The sequence below is a fragment of the Augochlora pura genome, chromosome 11 (assembly GCF_028453695.1).
Source record: "Augochlora pura isolate Apur16 chromosome 11, APUR_v2.2.1, whole genome shotgun sequence".
NCBI lineage: Eukaryota > Metazoa > Arthropoda > Insecta > Hymenoptera > Halictidae > Augochlora > Augochlora pura.
In genome coordinates, this window is record NC_135782.1 from 15,546 (window position 1) to 35,143 (window position 19,598).

At 38.9% G+C, this 19,598-nt stretch overlaps 4 protein-coding genes across 8 annotated transcripts; 1 reads left to right on the forward strand and 3 right to left on the reverse strand.

Moving 5' to 3' along the window:
* Nucleotides 1–276: 276 nt before the first annotated feature.
* Nucleotides 277–12,467, reverse strand: LOC144476982 (uncharacterized). Of its 5 annotated transcripts, none has more exons than XM_078194350.1 (18): nt 12,242–12,467; nt 11,508–11,639; nt 10,996–11,424; nt 10,819–10,899; nt 10,600–10,747; nt 10,071–10,526; nt 9,706–9,975; nt 9,424–9,641; nt 6,819–9,358; nt 5,342–6,674; nt 4,913–5,279; nt 4,461–4,841; nt 4,051–4,380; nt 3,540–3,705; nt 3,037–3,469; nt 2,341–2,956; nt 1,856–2,267; nt 277–1,786 (listed from the first exon to the last, which is right to left on the reverse strand). In XM_078194350.1, exons 2-18 carry the CDS (start codon nt 11,539–11,541, stop codon nt 1,487–1,489), a joined length of 8,514 nt encoding a protein of 2,837 aa, XP_078050476.1. In that variant the 5' UTR covers nt 11,542–11,639; nt 12,242–12,467; the 3' UTR covers nt 277–1,486. The 5 variants fall into 5 exon arrangements, with proteins under 5 accessions (XP_078050476.1, XP_078050475.1, XP_078050477.1 ...); XM_078194349.1 differs by having other exon boundaries at nt 10,996–11,427; XM_078194351.1 differs by lacking the exon at nt 11,508–11,639 and having other exon boundaries at nt 10,996–11,427.
* A 158-nt stretch (nt 12,468–12,625) lies between these two features.
* Nucleotides 12,626–14,517, reverse strand: LOC144476988 (alpha- and gamma-adaptin-binding protein p34). The gene is made up of 6 exons (XM_078194366.1): nt 13,994–14,517; nt 13,660–13,829; nt 13,478–13,592; nt 13,237–13,395; nt 13,047–13,163; nt 12,626–12,978 (listed from the first exon to the last, which is right to left on the reverse strand). The coding sequence occupies exons 1-6, from the start codon at nt 14,061–14,063 to the stop codon at nt 12,803–12,805; spliced, it is 807 nt and encodes a 268-aa protein (XP_078050492.1). The 5' UTR covers nt 14,064–14,517; the 3' UTR covers nt 12,626–12,802.
* Nucleotides 14,518–14,605: 88 nt separating this feature from the next.
* Nucleotides 14,606–16,611, reverse strand: Rpt3 (26S proteasome regulatory subunit Rpt3). Its single transcript, XM_078194359.1, has 6 exons — nt 16,462–16,611; nt 16,250–16,342; nt 15,849–16,182; nt 15,574–15,777; nt 15,228–15,492; nt 14,606–15,137 (listed from the first exon to the last, which is right to left on the reverse strand). The coding sequence occupies exons 1-6, from the start codon at nt 16,492–16,494 to the stop codon at nt 14,819–14,821; spliced, it is 1,248 nt and encodes a 415-aa protein (XP_078050485.1). The 5' UTR covers nt 16,495–16,611; the 3' UTR covers nt 14,606–14,818.
* A 326-nt stretch (nt 16,612–16,937) lies between these two features.
* On the forward strand, nt 16,938–19,396 carry Larp7 (La related protein 7). Its single transcript, XM_078194248.1, has 6 exons — nt 16,938–17,136; nt 17,245–17,516; nt 17,598–17,944; nt 18,014–18,931; nt 19,012–19,156; nt 19,222–19,396. The coding sequence occupies exons 2-6, from the start codon at nt 17,267–17,269 to the stop codon at nt 19,374–19,376; spliced, it is 1,815 nt and encodes a 604-aa protein (XP_078050374.1). The 5' UTR covers nt 16,938–17,136; nt 17,245–17,266; the 3' UTR covers nt 19,377–19,396.
* Nucleotides 19,397–19,598: the final 202 nt, after the last annotated feature.

A 19,598-nucleotide genomic window follows, 5' to 3' on the forward strand; every position in this document is an offset into this window, starting at 1 on the left:
ACGTCTTTCTGATTGAAGGCGGGAAATGTATCATCTTGCGTGAAGCATAAAGACATTCACGTAGTATAACCGAAAGATCGCACTAAATAATGATCGACCGAGATTATGTACAAGAAATATAAGAATTCCAAACAACTAGACTGATCAAGCTCAGCTTTAATATTTTGCCTTGCTCGTCGATTAACATGAAATTTTATGCTAATCTATTTGTCCACGTATGTACAGACTGATTTGTGGACATAGTCAAACGAAACAAAAGAAAAACCGATGAACATGTCGATAAAGAAAAATAATTGCATTAAGACCCATTTCTGAACACCGTCTAACTTGAAGACAGTTCGTGGTAAAAGTACAAAAGTAAAATATACAATGATAGATCCGCCTCTTGTGTGTTACATTTTTAACAATGTAATCGTTATTATTAACAATCGGTCTGAAAGGTCCGAGTCCCTCGTTGTAAATTACACCTCGTGTTACGCTTACAATTTCCATTGTACACGATTCTCTCTTTCTCTCTCTCTCTCTTTCTCTCTCTCTCTCTTTCTCTCTCTGTCTTTCTTTGTTAATTTCTTCGTATCGAAAATATATGAAACGTAACGTGAATTCGTCGAGACCTGGACGCAATGGACAATTCTGTCGCGCGCGAACTCTTCGCCTCTCGATGACGACGAACACGAAGAGTAAAGCTATTTACAAGAAGCGAGAATGATGAGAATCTTTATCGCTAATAATACATCGTTTCCCGTAAGTCTCGGGCTTGGATACAATCGTCGTATGACGCCTTTCTATCAAGGCCACCTCAATGCTCTAGAAATGATTCTTATTGGTACTATACCCTGTGTTTTCAATACCTTCTAATCTCCCTATTTCGGAAGCTACGTCAAACACAGTTATAGTAGCGACAAGAATTATCAACAGGCTTCATTCCCTTTCTCGTAATAGAGAAACGAATTTGTATTGTTTGCTTAATAAGTTTAATCTAAATCCATCTGGTGATATGGCCATTTTTAGTCATGAAACTTAACCCGCAGCTAGTATAGTGCTCATCAGTCTAATCCACATGGTAAATCGTACTTGGAAACTAAGTTATAACAATTTTTATGATTCAAAAGGCTAACAATGTTTTCACGCTATAACCTAAAGCAGCTTCTTTTGGTAACATTAGTTTGAGATTACACTAGCTGCGGATTAGCACCAGAGGACGGATGTAAAAAAACATCTAATGCTAGCGCTATCCATTGATGGGACCCTTTGAACGATTGTATCACCCATTATATGCTCTATTGCATTTATATAGGATTCAATGCCTCTCAATAAATCATGATGTCACCAATATGAACAACTCAATTATTTCACGCTGCAGAAACTGCTAATCCTGGCGACGACACGAATTAATGGGGCACCTGACGTCTAAAGAAGACAGAATAGGAGGCTTAACTTAGCGTAGTAGACAGCAGCTCCTTAATGCTCATTGATTAGTGCTGTCCTATGCTTTGCTACAAGGTTGTATTGTATAATTTAGAGGGGGTGGAGGAATTAGAAGAGGCAAGGGTGTAGGTGGTGGAGGAGCTTGAACTGCATTGGAAACTGCAGACGATGTAGATTGAGCTTCGGTGGGTCGAGTGATAGAATTGTAAGCTGAAAGATAGCTGGGCCACAGATGTGGGGGTGGCGGTGAACCTGCTGGCGGTGGAGGCGGAGAGCGATCATCCAACTCGTCCGAATCGTCCATCATCATCGCCGTTAAAGGCGTGACACGTGGCTTTTTCAGTTTTATAATTTTCACCTAGCACATTAATCAACTTTATTAGCAAACTTTCCGTAATCGGAAAATTATAAAGCGAGAAAAACAAACCTTCACTTTCTTCTTGGTCTTGGGTGGTCGACTCCTCTTCTCCTGTTTCCTGCTCTTCCTGGAACTAGATCTTCGTACCTCACGAACCCCATCCCTACTGGTTACAGCTGTAGGAGGCGGAGGAGAGGGCATGTCCCCTTCACCACCACTAGGACTCGTACCCTCTCCTGGTTTAATTCCGTCCGCGAATTGAACTGATTTCTTGCTCCTCTGCTTCCCCATGATCAACTTCAATGATTTTGACTTGGTCTTGACTTGAACCTTCGACTTGCTCAACTTAGTTTCACCGATCTCCTCTTTGCTACATTCATTGATTTTGTCTATGTCTGCTACATCTCTCTGTGTACTGTCGTCACTATCATTTTCAGGGGTGGATAGATCGTCTAGATTACCATTAGGTACCAGAGATCTCCTACCATGATAAGGAAATAATGAGATATTACGATATAACGGACAAAGTTTGATTATAAAGATACAAAGCTTACCTGAAACCTGGAGCGACCAAGATTCCTTTAAGAGGAGGTGGAGGCAACTCTGGCCAATCTTTCGACTCTGTTTCAATGTGGACTTTGCTTGTATCAGAAGTCGTTGCTACGACAGTACTGTCCATTTCGCTACGTCGATTGGTGATTCTTGAGGACGACTTTTCTTCGTCTTCTTCATCCTCGTCTTCATCGTCTTCTGCGTCCTCTTCATCTTCCTCGTCGTCCTCCACTTCAGCTTCTTCCTCCTCTTCTTCCTCTTCATCATCATCGACAGGTACATCTTCCTCCTCTGTCGAAGCAGGTAAAGCAGAAACCGACGCATCTTCTTCTTTCTCAGAAGCTACAGCGACAGGTTGTTCTTCCGTTTCGACTTGCTCCTCTGTTTCCCGAAGAGCCTTCAACACTGCAGGATCCAGACTCGAAGTCTTTAGCTGACCGCTGTCAGTCTGACGTGTACTCTTTTCTAACATCCGAAGAGCACGTCGGTTGATTCTCTCTATCCGTCTACGCTCTTTTTCCTTCCTCCTCATTTCCCTTAATCGTTTGCGTTCCTCTCTTTCCTTGCGTCGTGTTTCTAATATCACTTCGTAGTTATACACCGGTTGAACTGGTGTTTCTGAAATTCCGAAATTAGCATCAGTTGTTAGAAAATAGTACTACACCTTATAATTAGTCTATAGTCTTTATATTGCTTACTTGGTGGCGGTACTTCAGTTCTAGGGAACGTCGCAGGCGTCACAGGCAGCGGTACAGGTCCGGGGACAGGTACAGGAACGGAAAGTGGCAATGCGACTGGTGATAGCGCAGGCACAGGCGTGGATGAACTTATAGAGGGTACAGGCACGGGCATGGGTACAGGAACTGGAACAGGTACGGATATAGAGGCTGATGGAACAGGAGATGGCTGTGGAACTGCCGCGGAGTACATTATCCCTGTTGGTTGCTCCACTGATGAGGGCTGTCCACCACTCCAATCTAACGACGTGGGTACTACTTGCAGAACATTACCTACTCGCACTACTTGACTGGAACCTCTCACTATCGGAGCTGTTGAAGTACTTGCAGGCTCTCTGTGCGTTGTCGGGACTCCATTGAAATCTGCTGGTACGACTTGCAACACGTTGCCAACCTGCAATGATTAACTTCAGTTATGAATTGTTGCATTGTATTATTTTTCTAACATAATTGAAATTATGTACTTGTAACACTGTAGGTTGTTGACGGTAGAGCATCTGCTGCTGCTGCTGCTGCTGCTGCTGTTGAGGTGAAGATGGAAAGCAGACGTTGGAATTAAAATTATTAGGATAATCAGAAGCCACTCCAGCACTGTCCTGTTGCTTCTTAATTCCCAATTCCAATTCCAGCCTACAATACAAACGGTTAATGTAGAGAATACACATGAGTAACAAGAATATTGAATTACTCTAACTACTCTTATATTGCCCTTCCTAATGAATGGTCCTATTGCTTCTGACTCGCATTATTACTAGAATAAAGATCTCTGCAAACCCAATATTAAAAGTTACTAAGCAATGACTGAAGAAGTAACTGGTACCCTCCCAACAGTTACTTAGACAACAAGAGAGCGCTATCAAAGTACTGCATTGTCTCATGATTGGTATCAGCAGCCGTGCAGGTTTGGGGAAGCAGTGGAAAGGAAGGGTGTCCAAGGACCAAGCTTGCGAACACGATTCAATGATGGAATGTTACCTATCGTCGAGGGATAAACGTTTCGGCGAGCTCGTAGCTGAGTCGTCAATGCACGGAGGATAGGTCAAGTTATTCTCGCTATAATAGTACTCGTTTCCAACTTCGTTCTCGTTAGGATATTGGAAACCAGCCGTGACCGTCTCCATATTGTCGGCCATGTGCATTTCCGAGTCTAACACGGCTGAGTCCCTAGCCAGCCCGGAAACAGATTGAACGATCGTTTCAATCCGTCTACCCCTTTCGCCACAGCTATCTAGCTTTCTATTATCGTGTTCATCCTTCCTTTCCCTCGAGCTTTCGCCGACTCTGCCTCGTCCCACAGAGGGTGATCTGGATTGACAGTAAGACTGCTTACTGACTGTCCAACGCGGGCGACAACCGACGACACCAAGCAATCATTTAACATTTACCTGGACGAGCGCAATCGTTCTGCCATCCTTAAACCATGGTCCGGGCTCCTTAATCTAGACCCTGAAGTGGATCTGGTCCGTGATCGCGATCCTGACCTGGATCTTGATCTCGATCGCATTGACCTAGACCTCGATGTCGACCGAGATCGCGACCGTGTTCTAGATCTAGATCTTGATCTAGACCATGATCTGGAGCGCGATGTCGATCCACGTCTGAAACGGTCGTGAGACAGCCTCGGCGAAGAACGTCTTGGTCGAGGAGAACGGCTTCTTTGTAACACCGGCTTTTCTGATCTCCTAGGGTGACTGTGTCTGTCTAAATCTACTGATTCTCTATCTTTCTCCCATTGTCTATCCCTTCTTGAGCTAGATTTGCTTCGTCTATTAAAAAGATGGAAGTTATAGTAGCCGTGAAGATGAAGTGACCTTTGTATAGAACAATTTCAGTTTACCTTTGTTGTGTAAATTTAGATGCGGATCGAAGAGGGCCTTCCATGATATCCCTTTCAATACTGTCATCTCTGTAATAAACCTTATCTTCATACTCAAGGTCCAAATCCTGTCCATTGGGATAAGACTCCAACGACTCGTTCCCATCTCGTGGAATATTTTCAGATTCGTAGGGCCAGTAGGATCTGTCTGTCTCATCGCCTCGAAATCTACCTTCTCTATTCCTATCGGCGTCTATGTTTCTTTCTCTCAAAACCTCCATTGGATCGTACGGTCTTCCCTCCTTATCTCTGTCCCTTTCCACAGAATCATACTTTCTTCTGTTCCAATCATCTCGATCTTTGGAAGAACCATACTTTTTGAAGTGATCTAGAAATACATTATATAATGTTAGTAAGTGTCATAGATATATGATTTAATGTTACACCAACCTTTATTATACGAGGCAGTGTTAGATCTGGGAGGAGTTCTATTAGATCTCTCCCTCCTGTCGTCTGTTTTAGACCTACATCTCTCCTCGTCAAGTCTGCTACTCCTTTTATCTCTGCACGAGAAAGACCCGTCTTTCCTCTTTGGACTCTTGCTTCTACTTCTGCTCCAACTACGACTGTGGCTATCGCTGCGACTTCTCTCTCTTTCCCAGGATGTTCGTGGACTGACGCTTCTTCGTCTTCTGCGGCTACTTGATGGACTGGATCTCCTTTTCTCAGGGTAATCCTGCTTCGAACTCCTACTGTCTCTCCTTTCACTTCTCTCTCTGTCATCAAATTTCTTATCTCTCTTTTCCTTATTACGATCACTGGTTCGTTTCTCGCTCTCCTTTTTACTCGGACTTCTCTTCCTTAGTTCCCTGCTAGGAGATCTAACCAGAGTCTCGGTATCACCGGCGTCCTTAACGTTGAACCTAGCTTTCTTCAGCTCCTCCTCTTTGCTACTCTCTTTCTCACTTGACTTGTATTCTTCGCTGTGATTGAAGTCAACCTTCACGGTTCCTGATGACTCTGATGTAGTTATAATTAAGGGTTTTCCTGTTATAGTTAAATCTTTGGAATCTATTTTAACGTCTGCATCGACATTCTGGTCAGTGTGAACAATATTAGCAACCGGCGTGTCTATGGTGGCCGTCTTCTCGCATTCAATTTTGAACTCGTTAATAGGGTCTTCGCAAGACACATTTTGCATGTCGTTCCTCACGGCGTGAGATTCTCGGAGTTTCTTCTGAATTGTCAGAAGGGCAGCAGCATGTTGCATAGGGTCGTCTGAGATCAATTTTGTTTTTAAACGTTCGTTGTTGCGACGTATAAGCAGCTGTTTAGGGATAAGCTTCAAAGCTGCTTTTCCCTCTGTAGATTCCTCCCCTTTGGAACTGTTAGATGCCACCGCCTCAGCACTCTTGGTGCTCAATTTGCTGCGTGACTCATTAGATTCATATTCAGCGAATATATCCATCCGCAGTGGTTTGTAGCTGTTAGTATCAGGGCACGGTTCATTGATAGGGAGATCAACGAGAGATGTTTCAACGCCTTTTCCCAAGAACATCTTCTGAGGCGACTGATCGTCCATACGCATTCCTAGAATTTCATCGAATTCTTCCTTCATCATAGAGGACTTTGAATACTTCCCTTCCCTATATTTAAGCTGGAGGGGTATATTTGGAATGGATTCTTCATCAATAACAGAGCTTTCTCTTTTCAACTTGTCTTGGGTCAAATTTTCTCTGAGACTTAAAGAACTTGAATTGTCATTTCCAAACTGTTCCACATCCTGAAATAAACAAATTATTAACATAATTGTAAGAGGAACTCCTCATTTATCGTAAATGAGGAGTTACAAGTTTGTATAGTTTTTTGCGGATCCTTATTTATGATAAATATGCCATATATAAGTTATAGGTAGTAGTATAAATACCTCAGACTTTTGAGATGGTGCTGGAGAGCTTGGACTGTACAATTCTACATTTTGTGCAGCTAAGTTTATATCAATTTCAAATACGTCTTTTAATTTCTCGACAGTTTGTTGTTCATTTACACCCGTTAGAGCGATTTGCTCTTTGTTGAAGAATGTATCTCTCTCAGAGTTGCTCTCCCCGCTTTTCTGGCGCGATTTGCATCTGGTGAGATCCTCCGAGGTCCAAGACGTTTCCAATAGCTCATCCTGAGACTTCCTCGAAAACAAATCAATAAAATCTGAGCTCTTGGATGTAGATTTCCTTAACGGTTGATCAACATTTTCATCTTTTATCTTGGCTTTAGGTAAGATAATATCGCTACGCTCTAGCTTATCACTTTTACGGTCAAATTTATTTAGCTTCGTCCATTCGGCACATTCCTCTTCCCACATAACAGGAGCTTTAAGTTCCATCTTCTCCTCAACTTGCGACGCTATATCCCAACGACTCTTTTTGCTTTTTTTAGCAGCGATTGTATCTTGTTTCATACAGACATCCACGTCACCGACGGTTGCATCTATTTCTTTCTGAATGCTATCAATTGTGGATACATCTTCTTCTATGTTCTCCTTACGTTCCCCTTTCTCGCACAGATAGGTCTCCTCCTCTATGTCCCATTCGTCTCTCTTCCGTTTGTTTTTCTGTTCCATGAGCATGGCTTCCCGTTCACCTTCCTCTTGCTCCTCTTCCCAGATTCTCATTGCTGACAGTCTGTCCTGTCTCTTCTTGCATTCCCTAGACGTCTCTTTATCTACGGAAATATACGTGTCAGTTTTCTTATCGTAGCGAACCTCTTTTTCTACTTTCTTCGAACTACGTGCGGACTTCTTCTTGTTGATCTGTATATCAGGCACAGCTTCCAAACTGTCGACTTCCCATTCGTCTGCCAACAATTGCCTCTTGCTCACTTCTCTCTCGAGTTGGGTCAGAGACAGTACGTTTAGCGTATCAAATTCAGTCTCTCCCCATTTTTCCTTTTTCTGTTTCTCCAGTTTTTCCCAATCGGCTAAAAATTCATTGCTACCTTTTTTCTCTTTGTCTCTTTTCTTTTTCTTTTTCGAATCGATCTCTTCTTCGATATGCGTACCGGGTTGTACAATCTCTTTGCAAATAGCCAAACACTCCTCTTTCAAGCGTTCTTCCTTCTTGCCTCTTCCCTCCTTCTTGATCCGTTCATCTTTCTTATCTACCTTTCGAAAATCGTCCTCTACATTCTCAATTTTCTCCATGCAACTTTTCGCGAGCCTCTCCCCCTTTTGCTGCGCCATAATCACAGAATCCACTTCCCACTCCTCCAAGTATCGTTCCTCGGTTTTATTTCTCTTCTCTTTATCTTTGCGAGTTTTATTACTGTCATCGGAAATAACGTTTCGAATCAGTTCTTGTTCTTTGCTCCAAATGTCTCGTTTCTCCGCGGACCTCTTTCTAGACTCGGCTTTCCTTTCCTCCTTAATTTTCTTCATCGGAGGAGAAGGCTGCAAGGGTGAATTTTCTGCTGTTTTGATTATATCTTCGTTTCCGTTTTCTTTTTCGACGTGTGGCCGTTTCTCTTTAGTTTTCTTACTCGCCGCTTTCTTTTTCTTCTGGTGATCGGACGAGTCGCTGTTGCTGGAGTCTACGCTGGCTTTTCTTTTCCGCTTCTTCTTCGTTTTGGCTATTCGTTTCGCCTTTTTCTTTCTTTTTTCTGCCTTCCGTTTCTTCTTTCTCCTCTTCTTCCGTTTGTCATCTGAACTGGACGAATCGCTGCTGCTGGTGCTGGTGCTGCTGCTGTTGGAGTCCGACACACTAGAGTAATCGTCTGACAGTTTTCGTTTTCTCCTTCTTTTCTTTACTTCTTCCTCAGAGTCTGATGAACTGGTCGTGCTAGACGACTCGCTACTAGAAACTACCTTCTTCCGTCGTTTCTTCTTTCGCACCTCCCTTGAATCTGAGTTCTCGTCACTTAAACACTCTACTTTGATTGGAACATTCTCCCAGTCGCTAGGAATCGATCTAGAATCATCAGATTCGCTTTTCTCATCCATTGCTTCACGTTCTTGTACCTGGATGTGAGAACTGGTTGAAGATGCTTGGTCGTCTTCAACTTCTGGTACTTCAACGTTCTGACGGCTCTCCTTCTTACTGAGCGTCTCTTCATTGCCCGCGTTACTCTTCTCTGAGTTCTCATTGCGTTCTACAAATGCGAAGTTATTGTCTTCTGGTAAATTAGTCTCTATGTTGAAATCATGGTAACTCAATGGCGTAGTGGACTTCGTTGAAACCATTTTAGGAGAAAATTCCTCTGACGTTGGGATATCGGTGCAAACCATCTTCATAAATTGCTCATATTCCGACGCTAGTTTTTCGTCACCCGCAGATTGTAGCAACGGAGACGTTGATTGTCTATTGTCACTGTTAACATCCTTAGCGATGCACGGCTCAGTGTTTTCGTTGATGCTTTTCTTATCGCTTCTAGTCTCCTCTTCCAGTACATTGGAACGCGAAGAGAGTATCGCTTGACCTGGAATCAGTGTTATGAATTAAGCAAAGGTAAACCACCCACGGAGAATCAAATAATGATTGTACCTCGATCTACATTGTTTGATTTCACTTCACTCTCTACTTGTTCCGGCTCCGCAACGTTGGACAATCTATCCTCATCCTCGCTATCCCATTTTGACCTAGGTAATTGCACGTTGACAGGGAACTGCCATTTGACATTCTCGCTGTCCTTACACAAGCCTGTTTTTGGATACCAGTTACGAACATGCGCAGGCTTCTTGGTGGTAATCTCTGCAGTATCTCTGGAATTGTTAAGATCTGAATGGGTAAAAGAAAGTTGAGGAGATGGAGAACATTTTGATGTACCGTGCAACATCCGCCTCACATATCTCCCGGATTTTCTCGCGACGATCACTGGCAACAATTTGTAGTATCTGTCCGTGGGTTAGCAAAAGCGACAAGCGAGGATTCTCTGCATAAAGCAGTTGAGGTCTTCCTTTTTTCGTCATTCGCAATGACTCAGGCGGGTACTCTTTAGGTCCGTCCAGTCCTTCAGCAGTGAAAGCATATCGTTTCAAACGGCAGTCACTTAACAGCAGCATTTGATCAAAATGACGTACGTAATCTTCGGCTGTTCTGTAATTGATATTTATTTCGCAGTGATTTTTATTTTACATTAAATTGTATGTACGTTGTAAGTTTGATGAGATGTTTTCAAATTAATAACAAACCTGTTCTTCGTTGATCGGTCCGAGTAATCACGCTTTCTGATGTCTATAATGTCATCTATCGTTATACCACACTTTTTCAGCTCCAACCATGAAGACAAACTCATTATATCTCTTTCTTTTCCTTTGTCCTTCTCTCTCTTATCTCTAACTTCTGAACTCCTCTCTCTTGAAAGGCTCCTCTTTTCTCTAACGCTTTCTCGTTTCTCTTTTGTCACTTTTTTCTCCCTCACATCCTCCCATCTATCTTTCTCGTCATCTTTTCGATCCCTCTCGTCTTCTCTTCTATCCCGACTTTCTTCATATCTACTGCATCTTTCTTCATCTCGTTTATTCTTATCATCCTTCTTATCTTTTTCTTTCCTACGCTGATCTCTATCCTTGTAATGTCGTCCTCTACCGCCATTATAATCTTTCGACTCCCTGTTGATCTTTCTTTCTTCTCTACCATAGCGTTTCCTTGAAAAAGATATCGTGGATATTATTCACTCGCAAGAAGATGCAATTATAAAGAATGCAATCATTTCCATACCTCTCGGAATATTTGTTGTCTGTCGTCTTTTTAGAACCGCTTCTATGGGACACATTGTCATCCTGTTTAGTTCTTTCTCTTATGCTTTTTACACTTTCTAACAAATTCTGACCATTCCTATTGACAAAATTCTCATCCTCTAAACTAGCTGTAAAGAAAAGTAATCATTGCCTACACACAGCTAGCATTCTTAGTTTCAAACTGAGTGCAATTAAATACCTGCAGCCATAGCTTCTGCCAATAGCATTTTACTTTTAGATTCTTCTCTCCTAATTTCTTCAATAGCTAATATCTTTTCTTCTGCACAATAATATCAATAAATTAGTGACAATCTGATTGACAAAAATCTTGGTCTACAAATGTAAATGGTGCCCAGTTCAATGTAGTAAACAATACCTGTTTTTTTCTTAGATTTACCACCACTAGAATGACGACTATGGAAATGTGGCGCAGAATCTGAGTCCATGTTTAAACTAGTGCTTGAATCATTTTGCAAAGATTTCTCATCTCCCGATTTAGTCTTGGATACTTTAGCAGAGTGTGCTTGAAGTAATGCAACTTTACTTGGAACCTTTGGTAGGACATTGAACTTATTAACAAATGCCATCAATCTCTTTTTGGCTTGCACTTTCCCTAGTACAGGCTTAAGCAGTCTGGGACTTTCCAACCTGGGCATATCTCCATCACTGGTCTGACCTTTTGTACTTTCTGGCGTTTCTGGCATTTGTATGTCAAGCAAGGATATTGGAATGTCTGGTGTTGGTTCCTCTGGAGCATAAACATCCTCTGACTGTGACATTGTGTCAACAGTTTTTTTCTCTGATTCTGCTACATACAGAAACAGAATACATTGAACATACAGATAACAATACATTGACATTATTGAGCAAGACACGGGGAGACTTTACCTTGAAGAGAATCAATTGTGTCTGTCTCTGTCATTGACAAATTCTTATTTTATCATGCACACATTGATTGTTTCAAGTAACTATTATATACGTACAAAAGGTTTACTTTTCATGCTCGTTAAACATCAGACTCTATAAAACAGAAGGTATATTATTTACTATTATCTAATGTCCCAAATGCAATTATGTTAACCATGAATATTCATTTTTCTTTATCTTTTAAATACAAATTGTTTCACAGAAAATAACAAATTTTTACAGATAATGCAAATACACCTCAAATGTATATTCAATCTTCACGCGTACACACACACACACAGATACAACTCTCGCAAAATCAAGTGCGCGCGCGCAACCAAACACACACACATTTACGCACTACGTTGAACAGTTATACAGTCTACACGATCATTGATTAGAATAATTTCAGTATCGTGTAGTCGAATTAGAAATTTATTCCGATACAGATACAATCGGCTTGGTCAATAGATGAAGGATTAAAACATCGAAACATTCTGATGATCGGTATATGTTCTTTACCAGAAACTGGCAAACAATTTAGGGACCGACAATTATTCAATTTTTTTGCGTACCCAGGACAATTAGGGAAAGGATGTGTACTATAAGTGGAATTTCGTAAAAATGACAGTGCTCGCGAGATCTAATGGAACTTGAATTATTAAGGAGAGTAGGGAGAGCAAATGAAGTATTTATACAGTGTTTTGGTAACTCACTTCGCGTCGAGTGCTAAGTGACTGACGAATACATGCTGCCCGAGATAAGAACAACGATGTATCTCGCGTGTCACGGTCAGAATCTTTCAACCACACGAATCGTTTCAATTCCAATTCTACGTTCTCGTTTCTGTACACGGTCAAGTCAAACGGAACCACTACGTGAAAAGCGTCAGACATTTTAGTTAAACCGCAGGCCGGCAACTATAGACGCTTCTGCATCCGGCTCGAGCATGGTTGCCAATATGTACATACACCAGATTGAATAGAGATAAATTGCGCATGCTTATGCATGTGTGTATGTACATACGCTGCGCTCTGTACACGGTAATTACAAACGTTAAAAGGCGCGGCAATATTTGAAACGAAAATACAATATCTAACAAATGTGCATAATTTTATAAACTGAATATCTTACTGCTCTTACATTTATTATAGTCTTACAGTTACCTATATTACTGTTATAATTTTATCTGTGACAATGGTTGGTTTTATTTTTAATCTCATTTTTAACTGATATATCAAAATAAGGTCTAAATAAGGTGAAAATAAGGTCAAGAATTAATCTAATTCCGTTTCCGAAGGATCGCCACCCATTGCTTTCCAGAAAGCAGTCACTAACTGTTCTGCGACAATTTGCCTCTGATTTGTTGGCACTGATGCTGCATGATCTTTCATAGCCTTTAATTGACTTAATAATTCACCAAAATCTGCAATTTCTTCTCCCATAATTCCATCTGTAATATATCATCTAATAAGTAACTGAACTGTTACCACCTTTGTAATAAGTCTTTTCTTTACTGACCCAGCACTTGTTCCACTGGTAATTTTCCTGTGGAATCTCGTGGGAGGTTGATATTCTCAAACTGTTCTTCTAGTTTGTGCAAGTCAATGTTTGTTGCTTCAGTACTCGATGGTTTGGCTGAAGAAATCGAGTCAAGTTAATTTAAGGAGTACTATTTTCCAAGCTACATTCAGCTATAAAATGTAAAAACCTTTTAGTGTCATATTAGGCCACATATGAGCCTGTAAAGCTTCAATTATTCTCTCGATGCCATGTTTATTGTTATCTAGGTCAGATTCTGCAGTTTCTTCTACATCTGGTCTGTTGAATTCAATCAGTTCAAACTTTCTCTTTAGACACCATCCTATCACTAAAATATAATATAACATATTCTTAGTTCTTAATAACATAATACTGTTTCTATTTCATGTGAGTAATGGTGCATATTTTACCTTCATTTCTTATACGAACATCTGTTATAAAATTGCAAGAAAACAACAGTACACCTGCATCTGCTAAAGAATTGATTAAAGGCAACCACTGTCTTAAATTCTCATCTGCATCCTCCTAAGAAAATCAATGTTGAATATCATCCATTCTCTCGACGGCTCATTTTATGAATGAAATTTCTTACTGCTTGTGGATCGTGGTGCAAAATAAACGCTTCTATGTCATCAAGTTCAATATTCAGAGTTGGATTTTCTGTGATGCAGACTAATACTGTTACATAATAATATTTATTATCGATTTGCCACGAATAGTAATCTAGTCCTTCTTTATTGCCCAATTTCGGACCACACATCTCTAAAAGAAAAAGACAAAAAATTTAGTAACAATTAATTCTATAAGATGCTCTATAGCAATAATATGAACAATAACCAATTATACTCTGCTTATAATAAAAAGATATATTCTGTCATTGTAGCATAGAAGTAATGTGAAAACAGAACCCTAAAATCGAAACTTACTCGTAGCAATTTCATGAGCAACCCCCTTTCCTTTCTCTGTGCTTACAATCAACACTCTTGGCCAACACATTATACAGAAGAAATATATTCGCAGCTGCAGTAGCAAATAATGTTATAATTGAAATTGTGAGGTTTAACAAGAATTGTTTACTGTTCCTCGGGTTAGGTTATATTTATATCGAACAATCGCTACGAACACGTACTATACTATGTACGCGGAAATGAATCACTTTTACTTGATATACAGCGACATTTATCGCTTGTACGCAATAAACATGCATAATATTGTGATTCAAATGGTCGTGATTTTCTTTATTTCATAACACTTTGTGTTTTAGATTTTGAATTTTTCTTTTTTTATAAAAATACTAGTCAGCCTGAATTCAGAGAAAAGAATAAATGCAATGAATCGTTTATCGTTCGATCCATACCATATCACACTAACTGAATAACTGAACTGATCGATCAACGATTGAGAGTTGCGACTTTCGACCACGAGTACGTATGCACTGTCACCTGTGGAACGGTTGCGTGTCACGCTCCTCCTTCCACTCGCCGAAACACAAATCAATTAATGATCAGGAAGAATAAAACAATAGCCCACAGCACACATCCACGCTATACAAAATACTGTGTATTTTATGATTCATTTGGAATTATCCTGGAATATTTTTTAGTATTTCGCGTTACATCAGTATGTATGTAACACCCAAAATGTTTGTGTAAACATATATTGATTATTAGACCATAGTAATACATGAACTCACAAGTACATATAGAACCGTAAAATATGAAAACGCGATGCGAGAGTACATTTCCTTCTTTTTACTTGTAAAATTCGTGCTCGGATTCGCTCTTCTTAGTGTTATTCTTGTAACCTTTCTCGAAATCTTTCGCTAAAACTATGTATCGATTTTCGCGAACTGCGTGCATTCCCGCTTCCTGACAAATTGCATTTATATCAGCACCAGAGATTCTATCTGGTCGTGCGACATAATCCTCCAGATCCACTTCGTCGCTTAGATTCATTTTTGCGGTGATCGTTGAGAATATCAAGCGCTTTTGTCGACGATCGGGCATAGGGAATTCGATCTTCCGATCTAATCTACCTGGACGCAGCAAAGCGGGATCCAAAGTATCCGCTCTATAGCAAGTAAAGATGAATTATCGTTATTAAGCTTCTACATGATATACGCATACCACCAAATGTACACGGTCAGAATTAAAGTTTCACCTGTTTGTAGCCATTATAACTTTAACATTAGTCGTCTGTTCGAAACCATCCATTTGATTAAGTAACTCCAACAGGATACGCTGAACCTCACGATCAGCTCCAGTTTGAGCATCGAATCTTTTCGTGGCTATAGCATCAATTTCATCTATGAAAATTATAGCTGGTGAATTTTCCTTAGCTAAACGGAAGACGTCCCTGACCATTCTTGGTCCTTCGCCCAAGTACTTCTGTACAAACTCGGAGCCTACTACGCGAATAAACGCGGCTAAAAAACACGAATCGATTAAGATAATTTTCGTAATATTTGCATATTGAAGATGTATAAAATTATAATTATAATTAGCACCTGTAGTGTGTCTAGCCACAGCCTTTGCAAGCATAGTCTTACCACACCCTGGCGGACCATACATGAGTACACCTCTGGGTGGGTCAATTCCAATTTGTTTATATAGTTCAAAATGAGTAAGAGGTAGTTCTACTGCCTCCCTGATCTCTTGTTTCTGCATATCCATACCGCCAATATCACTGTATTGTATATCAGGCTTTTCATCTGTAAGAGAAATGATGTAAGCAAACAACTTTATTAGAATATCCTTAATCACTTGTCCTGTAAGTTAGTACCTGCTTGCAACATAGAAATACTCGAGTCAGCTTCTGGTGGTAGAACATCTACCAAGGCATTGCTGTGCTTATGAAGTGCTACACTGGCTGAAGGCTTTAACAACTCTCTGTCAATTGTAGACAAAATACGTACATAATAATTTGAGCCTGTAGTGGAGCCCACTATGCCAGTATTTTGATCTACAGCCTCTAAAAACTGCCCAATTACTAAAGGTACACTCTGTATACGCTTTACTTCCTCTTGGGCATGTAAATATTCTTTTTTCAAGTTACGTTGTTCATCCTTGATATATTCTTCTTGAACTTCAAGAAATTCCAGCATTCTTTGTAGTTTCTGTTGAAATTTCCTAAATTCTCATTAATGGTAAATTTAGGAAAAATAAAATAGTAATATCCTTTACCTTATACTTTGTATAGAGATCTTCGATGTCCAATTCGTCTCCACCGCTGGTATAATGCCCAGTTATGGGTTTGCAATCCATTTCTGTTACATCCTACAATTTGAAAACAAATTGGTAAGAAAATAAGGTTAGAGTGTTCTGTAAAAACTTCGATAAAAATTTTAATTCTCTTTCTAAAATTATAACAAAATTATAAATAACTATACTTATACCTTATCGGGCACAATTACACTCATTTCATCCATTACTTCGCAATGATCTGTACTCACTCAATTCTAGCTAAATATACGAATCAACGAATGACTCGAGGTTTTTCAGCAGAACAGAGAACAGATCTTCTTTAGCTCACTTCACTGATGAGAGATGCGTCAAGGTGTCCACCATAAATTTAATAGGTCCAAGAATGGAACATGATACGAAATTCAAACTGTATCTGCGTATCAAAACTCAAGACCTTATTTAATTTATGTTTTCTACTCAGATATTACTATCTGAAGTAATATGTTATTTTAAGTTCATCCCTATTTAAAGCCAAGAGTTAAAATATTATAAATTTTTAATTGATTTTTTAGTGAGGATAAAAATTCCCCATAAATTTGAAGTTCTTAGGTAACCGTAGATAAACATTACATTGTCCATACTTCGTATCATCTAGCTTCAAATTATGTGATTTATGGTTGTACGTTACTAGGGTTGGATTGCAGTATAGTTTAGTCTTTGTCAATAATGTTGATTAGTATTAAATGTGTGTTCTCGTCATTCTCGCTTGACTGTTATTGACCGGGAAAGATCTACGATTTGGATCATTTCAGTAAGAAATTTCGATATTTCATATCTTGAATAAAGTGTTTAGAAGAGGAGAAATTATTTTGATTAAACACAAAAAGGTATTTCGAGTACTTTGAATTTAGAATTTCTATGTAAAATTAATATTTGTAAAAAATATGTAGGTGTTGATAAAATAATCGAGAAAAACATTTCTAATAATGTTACAGTTCTGCAGATTTGTGAGTGACAATGGTGATGGAAGAGCAGCAGAAAGATATGGAGCTAGATTCAGAAAAAGTTCCTGTGCCTCAAGTGCAGAAAACAGTAGTTGATTCGCATGTAGAAACAGTAAATAATGTTAAAAGCACTTCACGAGGGAAACCTAGGCTTAGAAAAAAAGCACTACATGCTGCAATTTTGAAACAAATGGAATTTTATTTCAGTGATGCAAGCTTGAGTAAAGATCGGTTCTTGAGTGGTTTAATTAAAAATGATCCATGTAAGTATCATACAAATCATGTATACATGAGTTTATGTCTGATATGTTCATATTCTTTAACATTTGCTTCACCTTTCACAGATGTTGACCTCAATGTTTTCATCAGTTTTAATAAAATACGTCAATTAACTACTGATATAAATAGAATAAATAAAGCATTACAAGCATCAACAATTTTATCAACATCTGAAGATGGAACAAAAGTTCGTCGTATAACACCAATCATGTCCAAAGAAAATACAGACGAATGTACAGTATATGTACAAAATTTACCACCAGATGCAGATCATGAGATGTTGAGTGCAATATTTTCTGAATATGGCACAGTAGAATATGTTTCAGTTCCAAGGTACAAGCAAACCAGAAAAATAAAAGGGTTTGCATTCGTGGAGTTTGATACACCAAAAAGTGCTACGAAATGTCTAAAGGTATGAGAAGTGAACATTAATAATTCAATTTGTGAGTAATAACTTTGTTCATATAATATTCTTTTATAGGCCTTCCAGGAGAAAGGTTGTGTATTGCCATCACATACAGCTCCTGATGAACTTTTAAGTATTACAACTTTTGATGATGCTGAGAAAGACGTGACAATGAAGGGAAGACAAAACAAACCACATGAGACCAAGAGATATACGGATAATACAGTTAACGTAGATGAATCAATATGTGCCAAAACTGAAGATAAAACTCTTGAAGATGATGAAGGGAATGTAACAGTGGATCACACTCTTGAACTTCATGAAACCAAAGATCAAAAGAAAGGAAGGAAAAGAAAACATCAAAGTACAGAATCACCAGTGGTAGGTAAAGCAGAGAATGAAACAGACAACGAAGTCTCAAAACCTAAGAGAAAATTTGAATCCTCTACTGATATGCAACTTGATGAAGTGAAACAAAGTAATGAGACTCAAAACGATGTTATTGTAGATAGTACATTAAAGAAATCAAATAAACGTAATAGAAGTGGGTCGTTAAATAAAGAACTATTAGAAAATTCCAATGATGATAAAAAAATGGTATCCGAAGATAATATGGTTGCTACCACGGGCGAACAAGAAGACACAAATGAAAAAAAGAAGAAGAAGAAACGCAAGAGAAGTAGTAAAACAGAAGATATTGGCGCCAGTATGGTGTTGCAGGTGATGGCTAAGAAAGAGTGGAAATATCTTAGAAATAAATATTTAGAGTTGCAGAAAAGCAAGATGAAACAACTGAAACAGCATCTCAGAAAACCAAGATGGAATCAGTGGCCTAATTATGAGAAAAATAAGCCAGAAAAAGAAGAAACAATTGAGAAAGAGAAAACTAACAAGCAAGACAACGCTGCAAATACATGCCGTCTCCCATTTACTGAAGGAGTTATAGTTAGGATTGAAATGGATAAACCGTGTACTGATCCAAAAGGGTTTAAGGTATATTATATTCGAATAATTAAGATAGATGAATAGAATTAGTATGAAGATGATTTTACTGTAGCTTTGTATTATTCTAGATGGAACTGAAAAGCAACAGTGCGGTAAAATACATAGACGTAAATGAGGGTTCTTTCGTTGCTTTCGTGAGGTGTGATACAGCTGAAGCAGCGCAATCGTTTGCACAGAAATCTGACGAAGAGCGGCATATGACGATACTTAAAGGTAATATTATTTTATACATAGTTCATTATTGATAGATATATAAATTTTGTTTGATTTGTTTACAGATAAAGAAGAACAAGATTATTGGAATAAAATTTCACTTGATAGGGAAGAGAAATTAGGAAAAAAGATTAGATCTAAACAGAGAGGAAGAACGAAACTATTGAAAAAGGCAGAGAAGGAACTTGGGAAACACATCAAATTTGATGAAGTGGAATAACGGAAACAATGTTTTTTTATGAGATGTGTTTAATACTTGTATATAAAATACACGTTTTTTTTAATAATGATAATCGCGTTTAACAAAATGATGAACGTAAATTTATTACTTTATTTCAGTTATATATTTCTTCCTCAAAACTCATTTAAATTGGTCAACGTTATCTCGGTCTATTGTGTGAAATTAACATAACTTTATTCCTTAATACATCTATCATTACAA

What these genes read in the sequence shown, in the direction of transcription:
- LOC144476988 (XM_078194366.1), bottom strand. Translation starts at nt 14,063, where the DNA reads ATGTGTTGGCCAAGAGTGTTGATTGTAAGCACAGAGAAAGGAAAGGGG. An exon ending in TGTTCGTATAAGAAATGAAG is followed by an intron (nt 13,396 to 13,477) that starts GTAAAATATGCA and finishes ATTATATTTTAG; the next exon opens with TGATAGGATGGTGTCTAAAG. An exon ending in ACCAGTGGAACAAGTGCTGG is followed by an intron (nt 12,979 to 13,046) that starts GTCAGTAAAGAA and finishes GATATATTACAG; the next exon opens with ATGGAATTATGGGAGAAGAA.
- LOC144476982 (XM_078194349.1), bottom strand. Translation starts at nt 11,541, where the DNA reads ATGACAGAGACAGACACAATTGATTCTCTTCAAG. An exon ending in GACAACAAATATTCCGAGAG is followed by an intron (nt 10,527 to 10,599) that starts GTATGGAAATGA and finishes ATCTTTTTCAAG; the next exon opens with GAAACGCTATGGTAGAGAAG. An exon ending in TTGGTCGCTCCAGGTTTCAG is followed by an intron (nt 2,268 to 2,340) that starts GTAAGCTTTGTA and finishes TTATCATGGTAG; the next exon opens with GAGATCTCTGGTACCTAATG.
- Larp7 (XM_078194248.1), top strand. Translation starts at nt 17,267, where the DNA reads ATGGTGATGGAAGAGCAGCAGAAAGATATGGAGCTAGATTCAGAAAAA. An exon ending in GTGCTACGAAATGTCTAAAG is followed by an intron (nt 17,945 to 18,013) that starts GTATGAGAAGTG and finishes ATTCTTTTATAG; the next exon opens with GCCTTCCAGGAGAAAGGTTG. An exon ending in GCATATGACGATACTTAAAG is followed by an intron (nt 19,157 to 19,221) that starts GTAATATTATTT and finishes ATTTGTTTACAG; the next exon opens with ATAAAGAAGAACAAGATTAT.
- Rpt3 (XM_078194359.1), bottom strand. Translation starts at nt 16,494, where the DNA reads ATGGATGAAATGAGTGTAATTGTGCCCGATAAG. An exon ending in ATCTCTATACAAAGTATAAG is followed by an intron (nt 16,183 to 16,249) that starts GTAAAGGATATT and finishes AAATTTCAACAG; the next exon opens with AAACTACAAAGAATGCTGGA. An exon ending in TGTGGCTAGACACACTACAG is followed by an intron (nt 15,493 to 15,573) that starts GTGCTAATTATA and finishes CGTGTTTTTTAG; the next exon opens with CCGCGTTTATTCGCGTAGTA.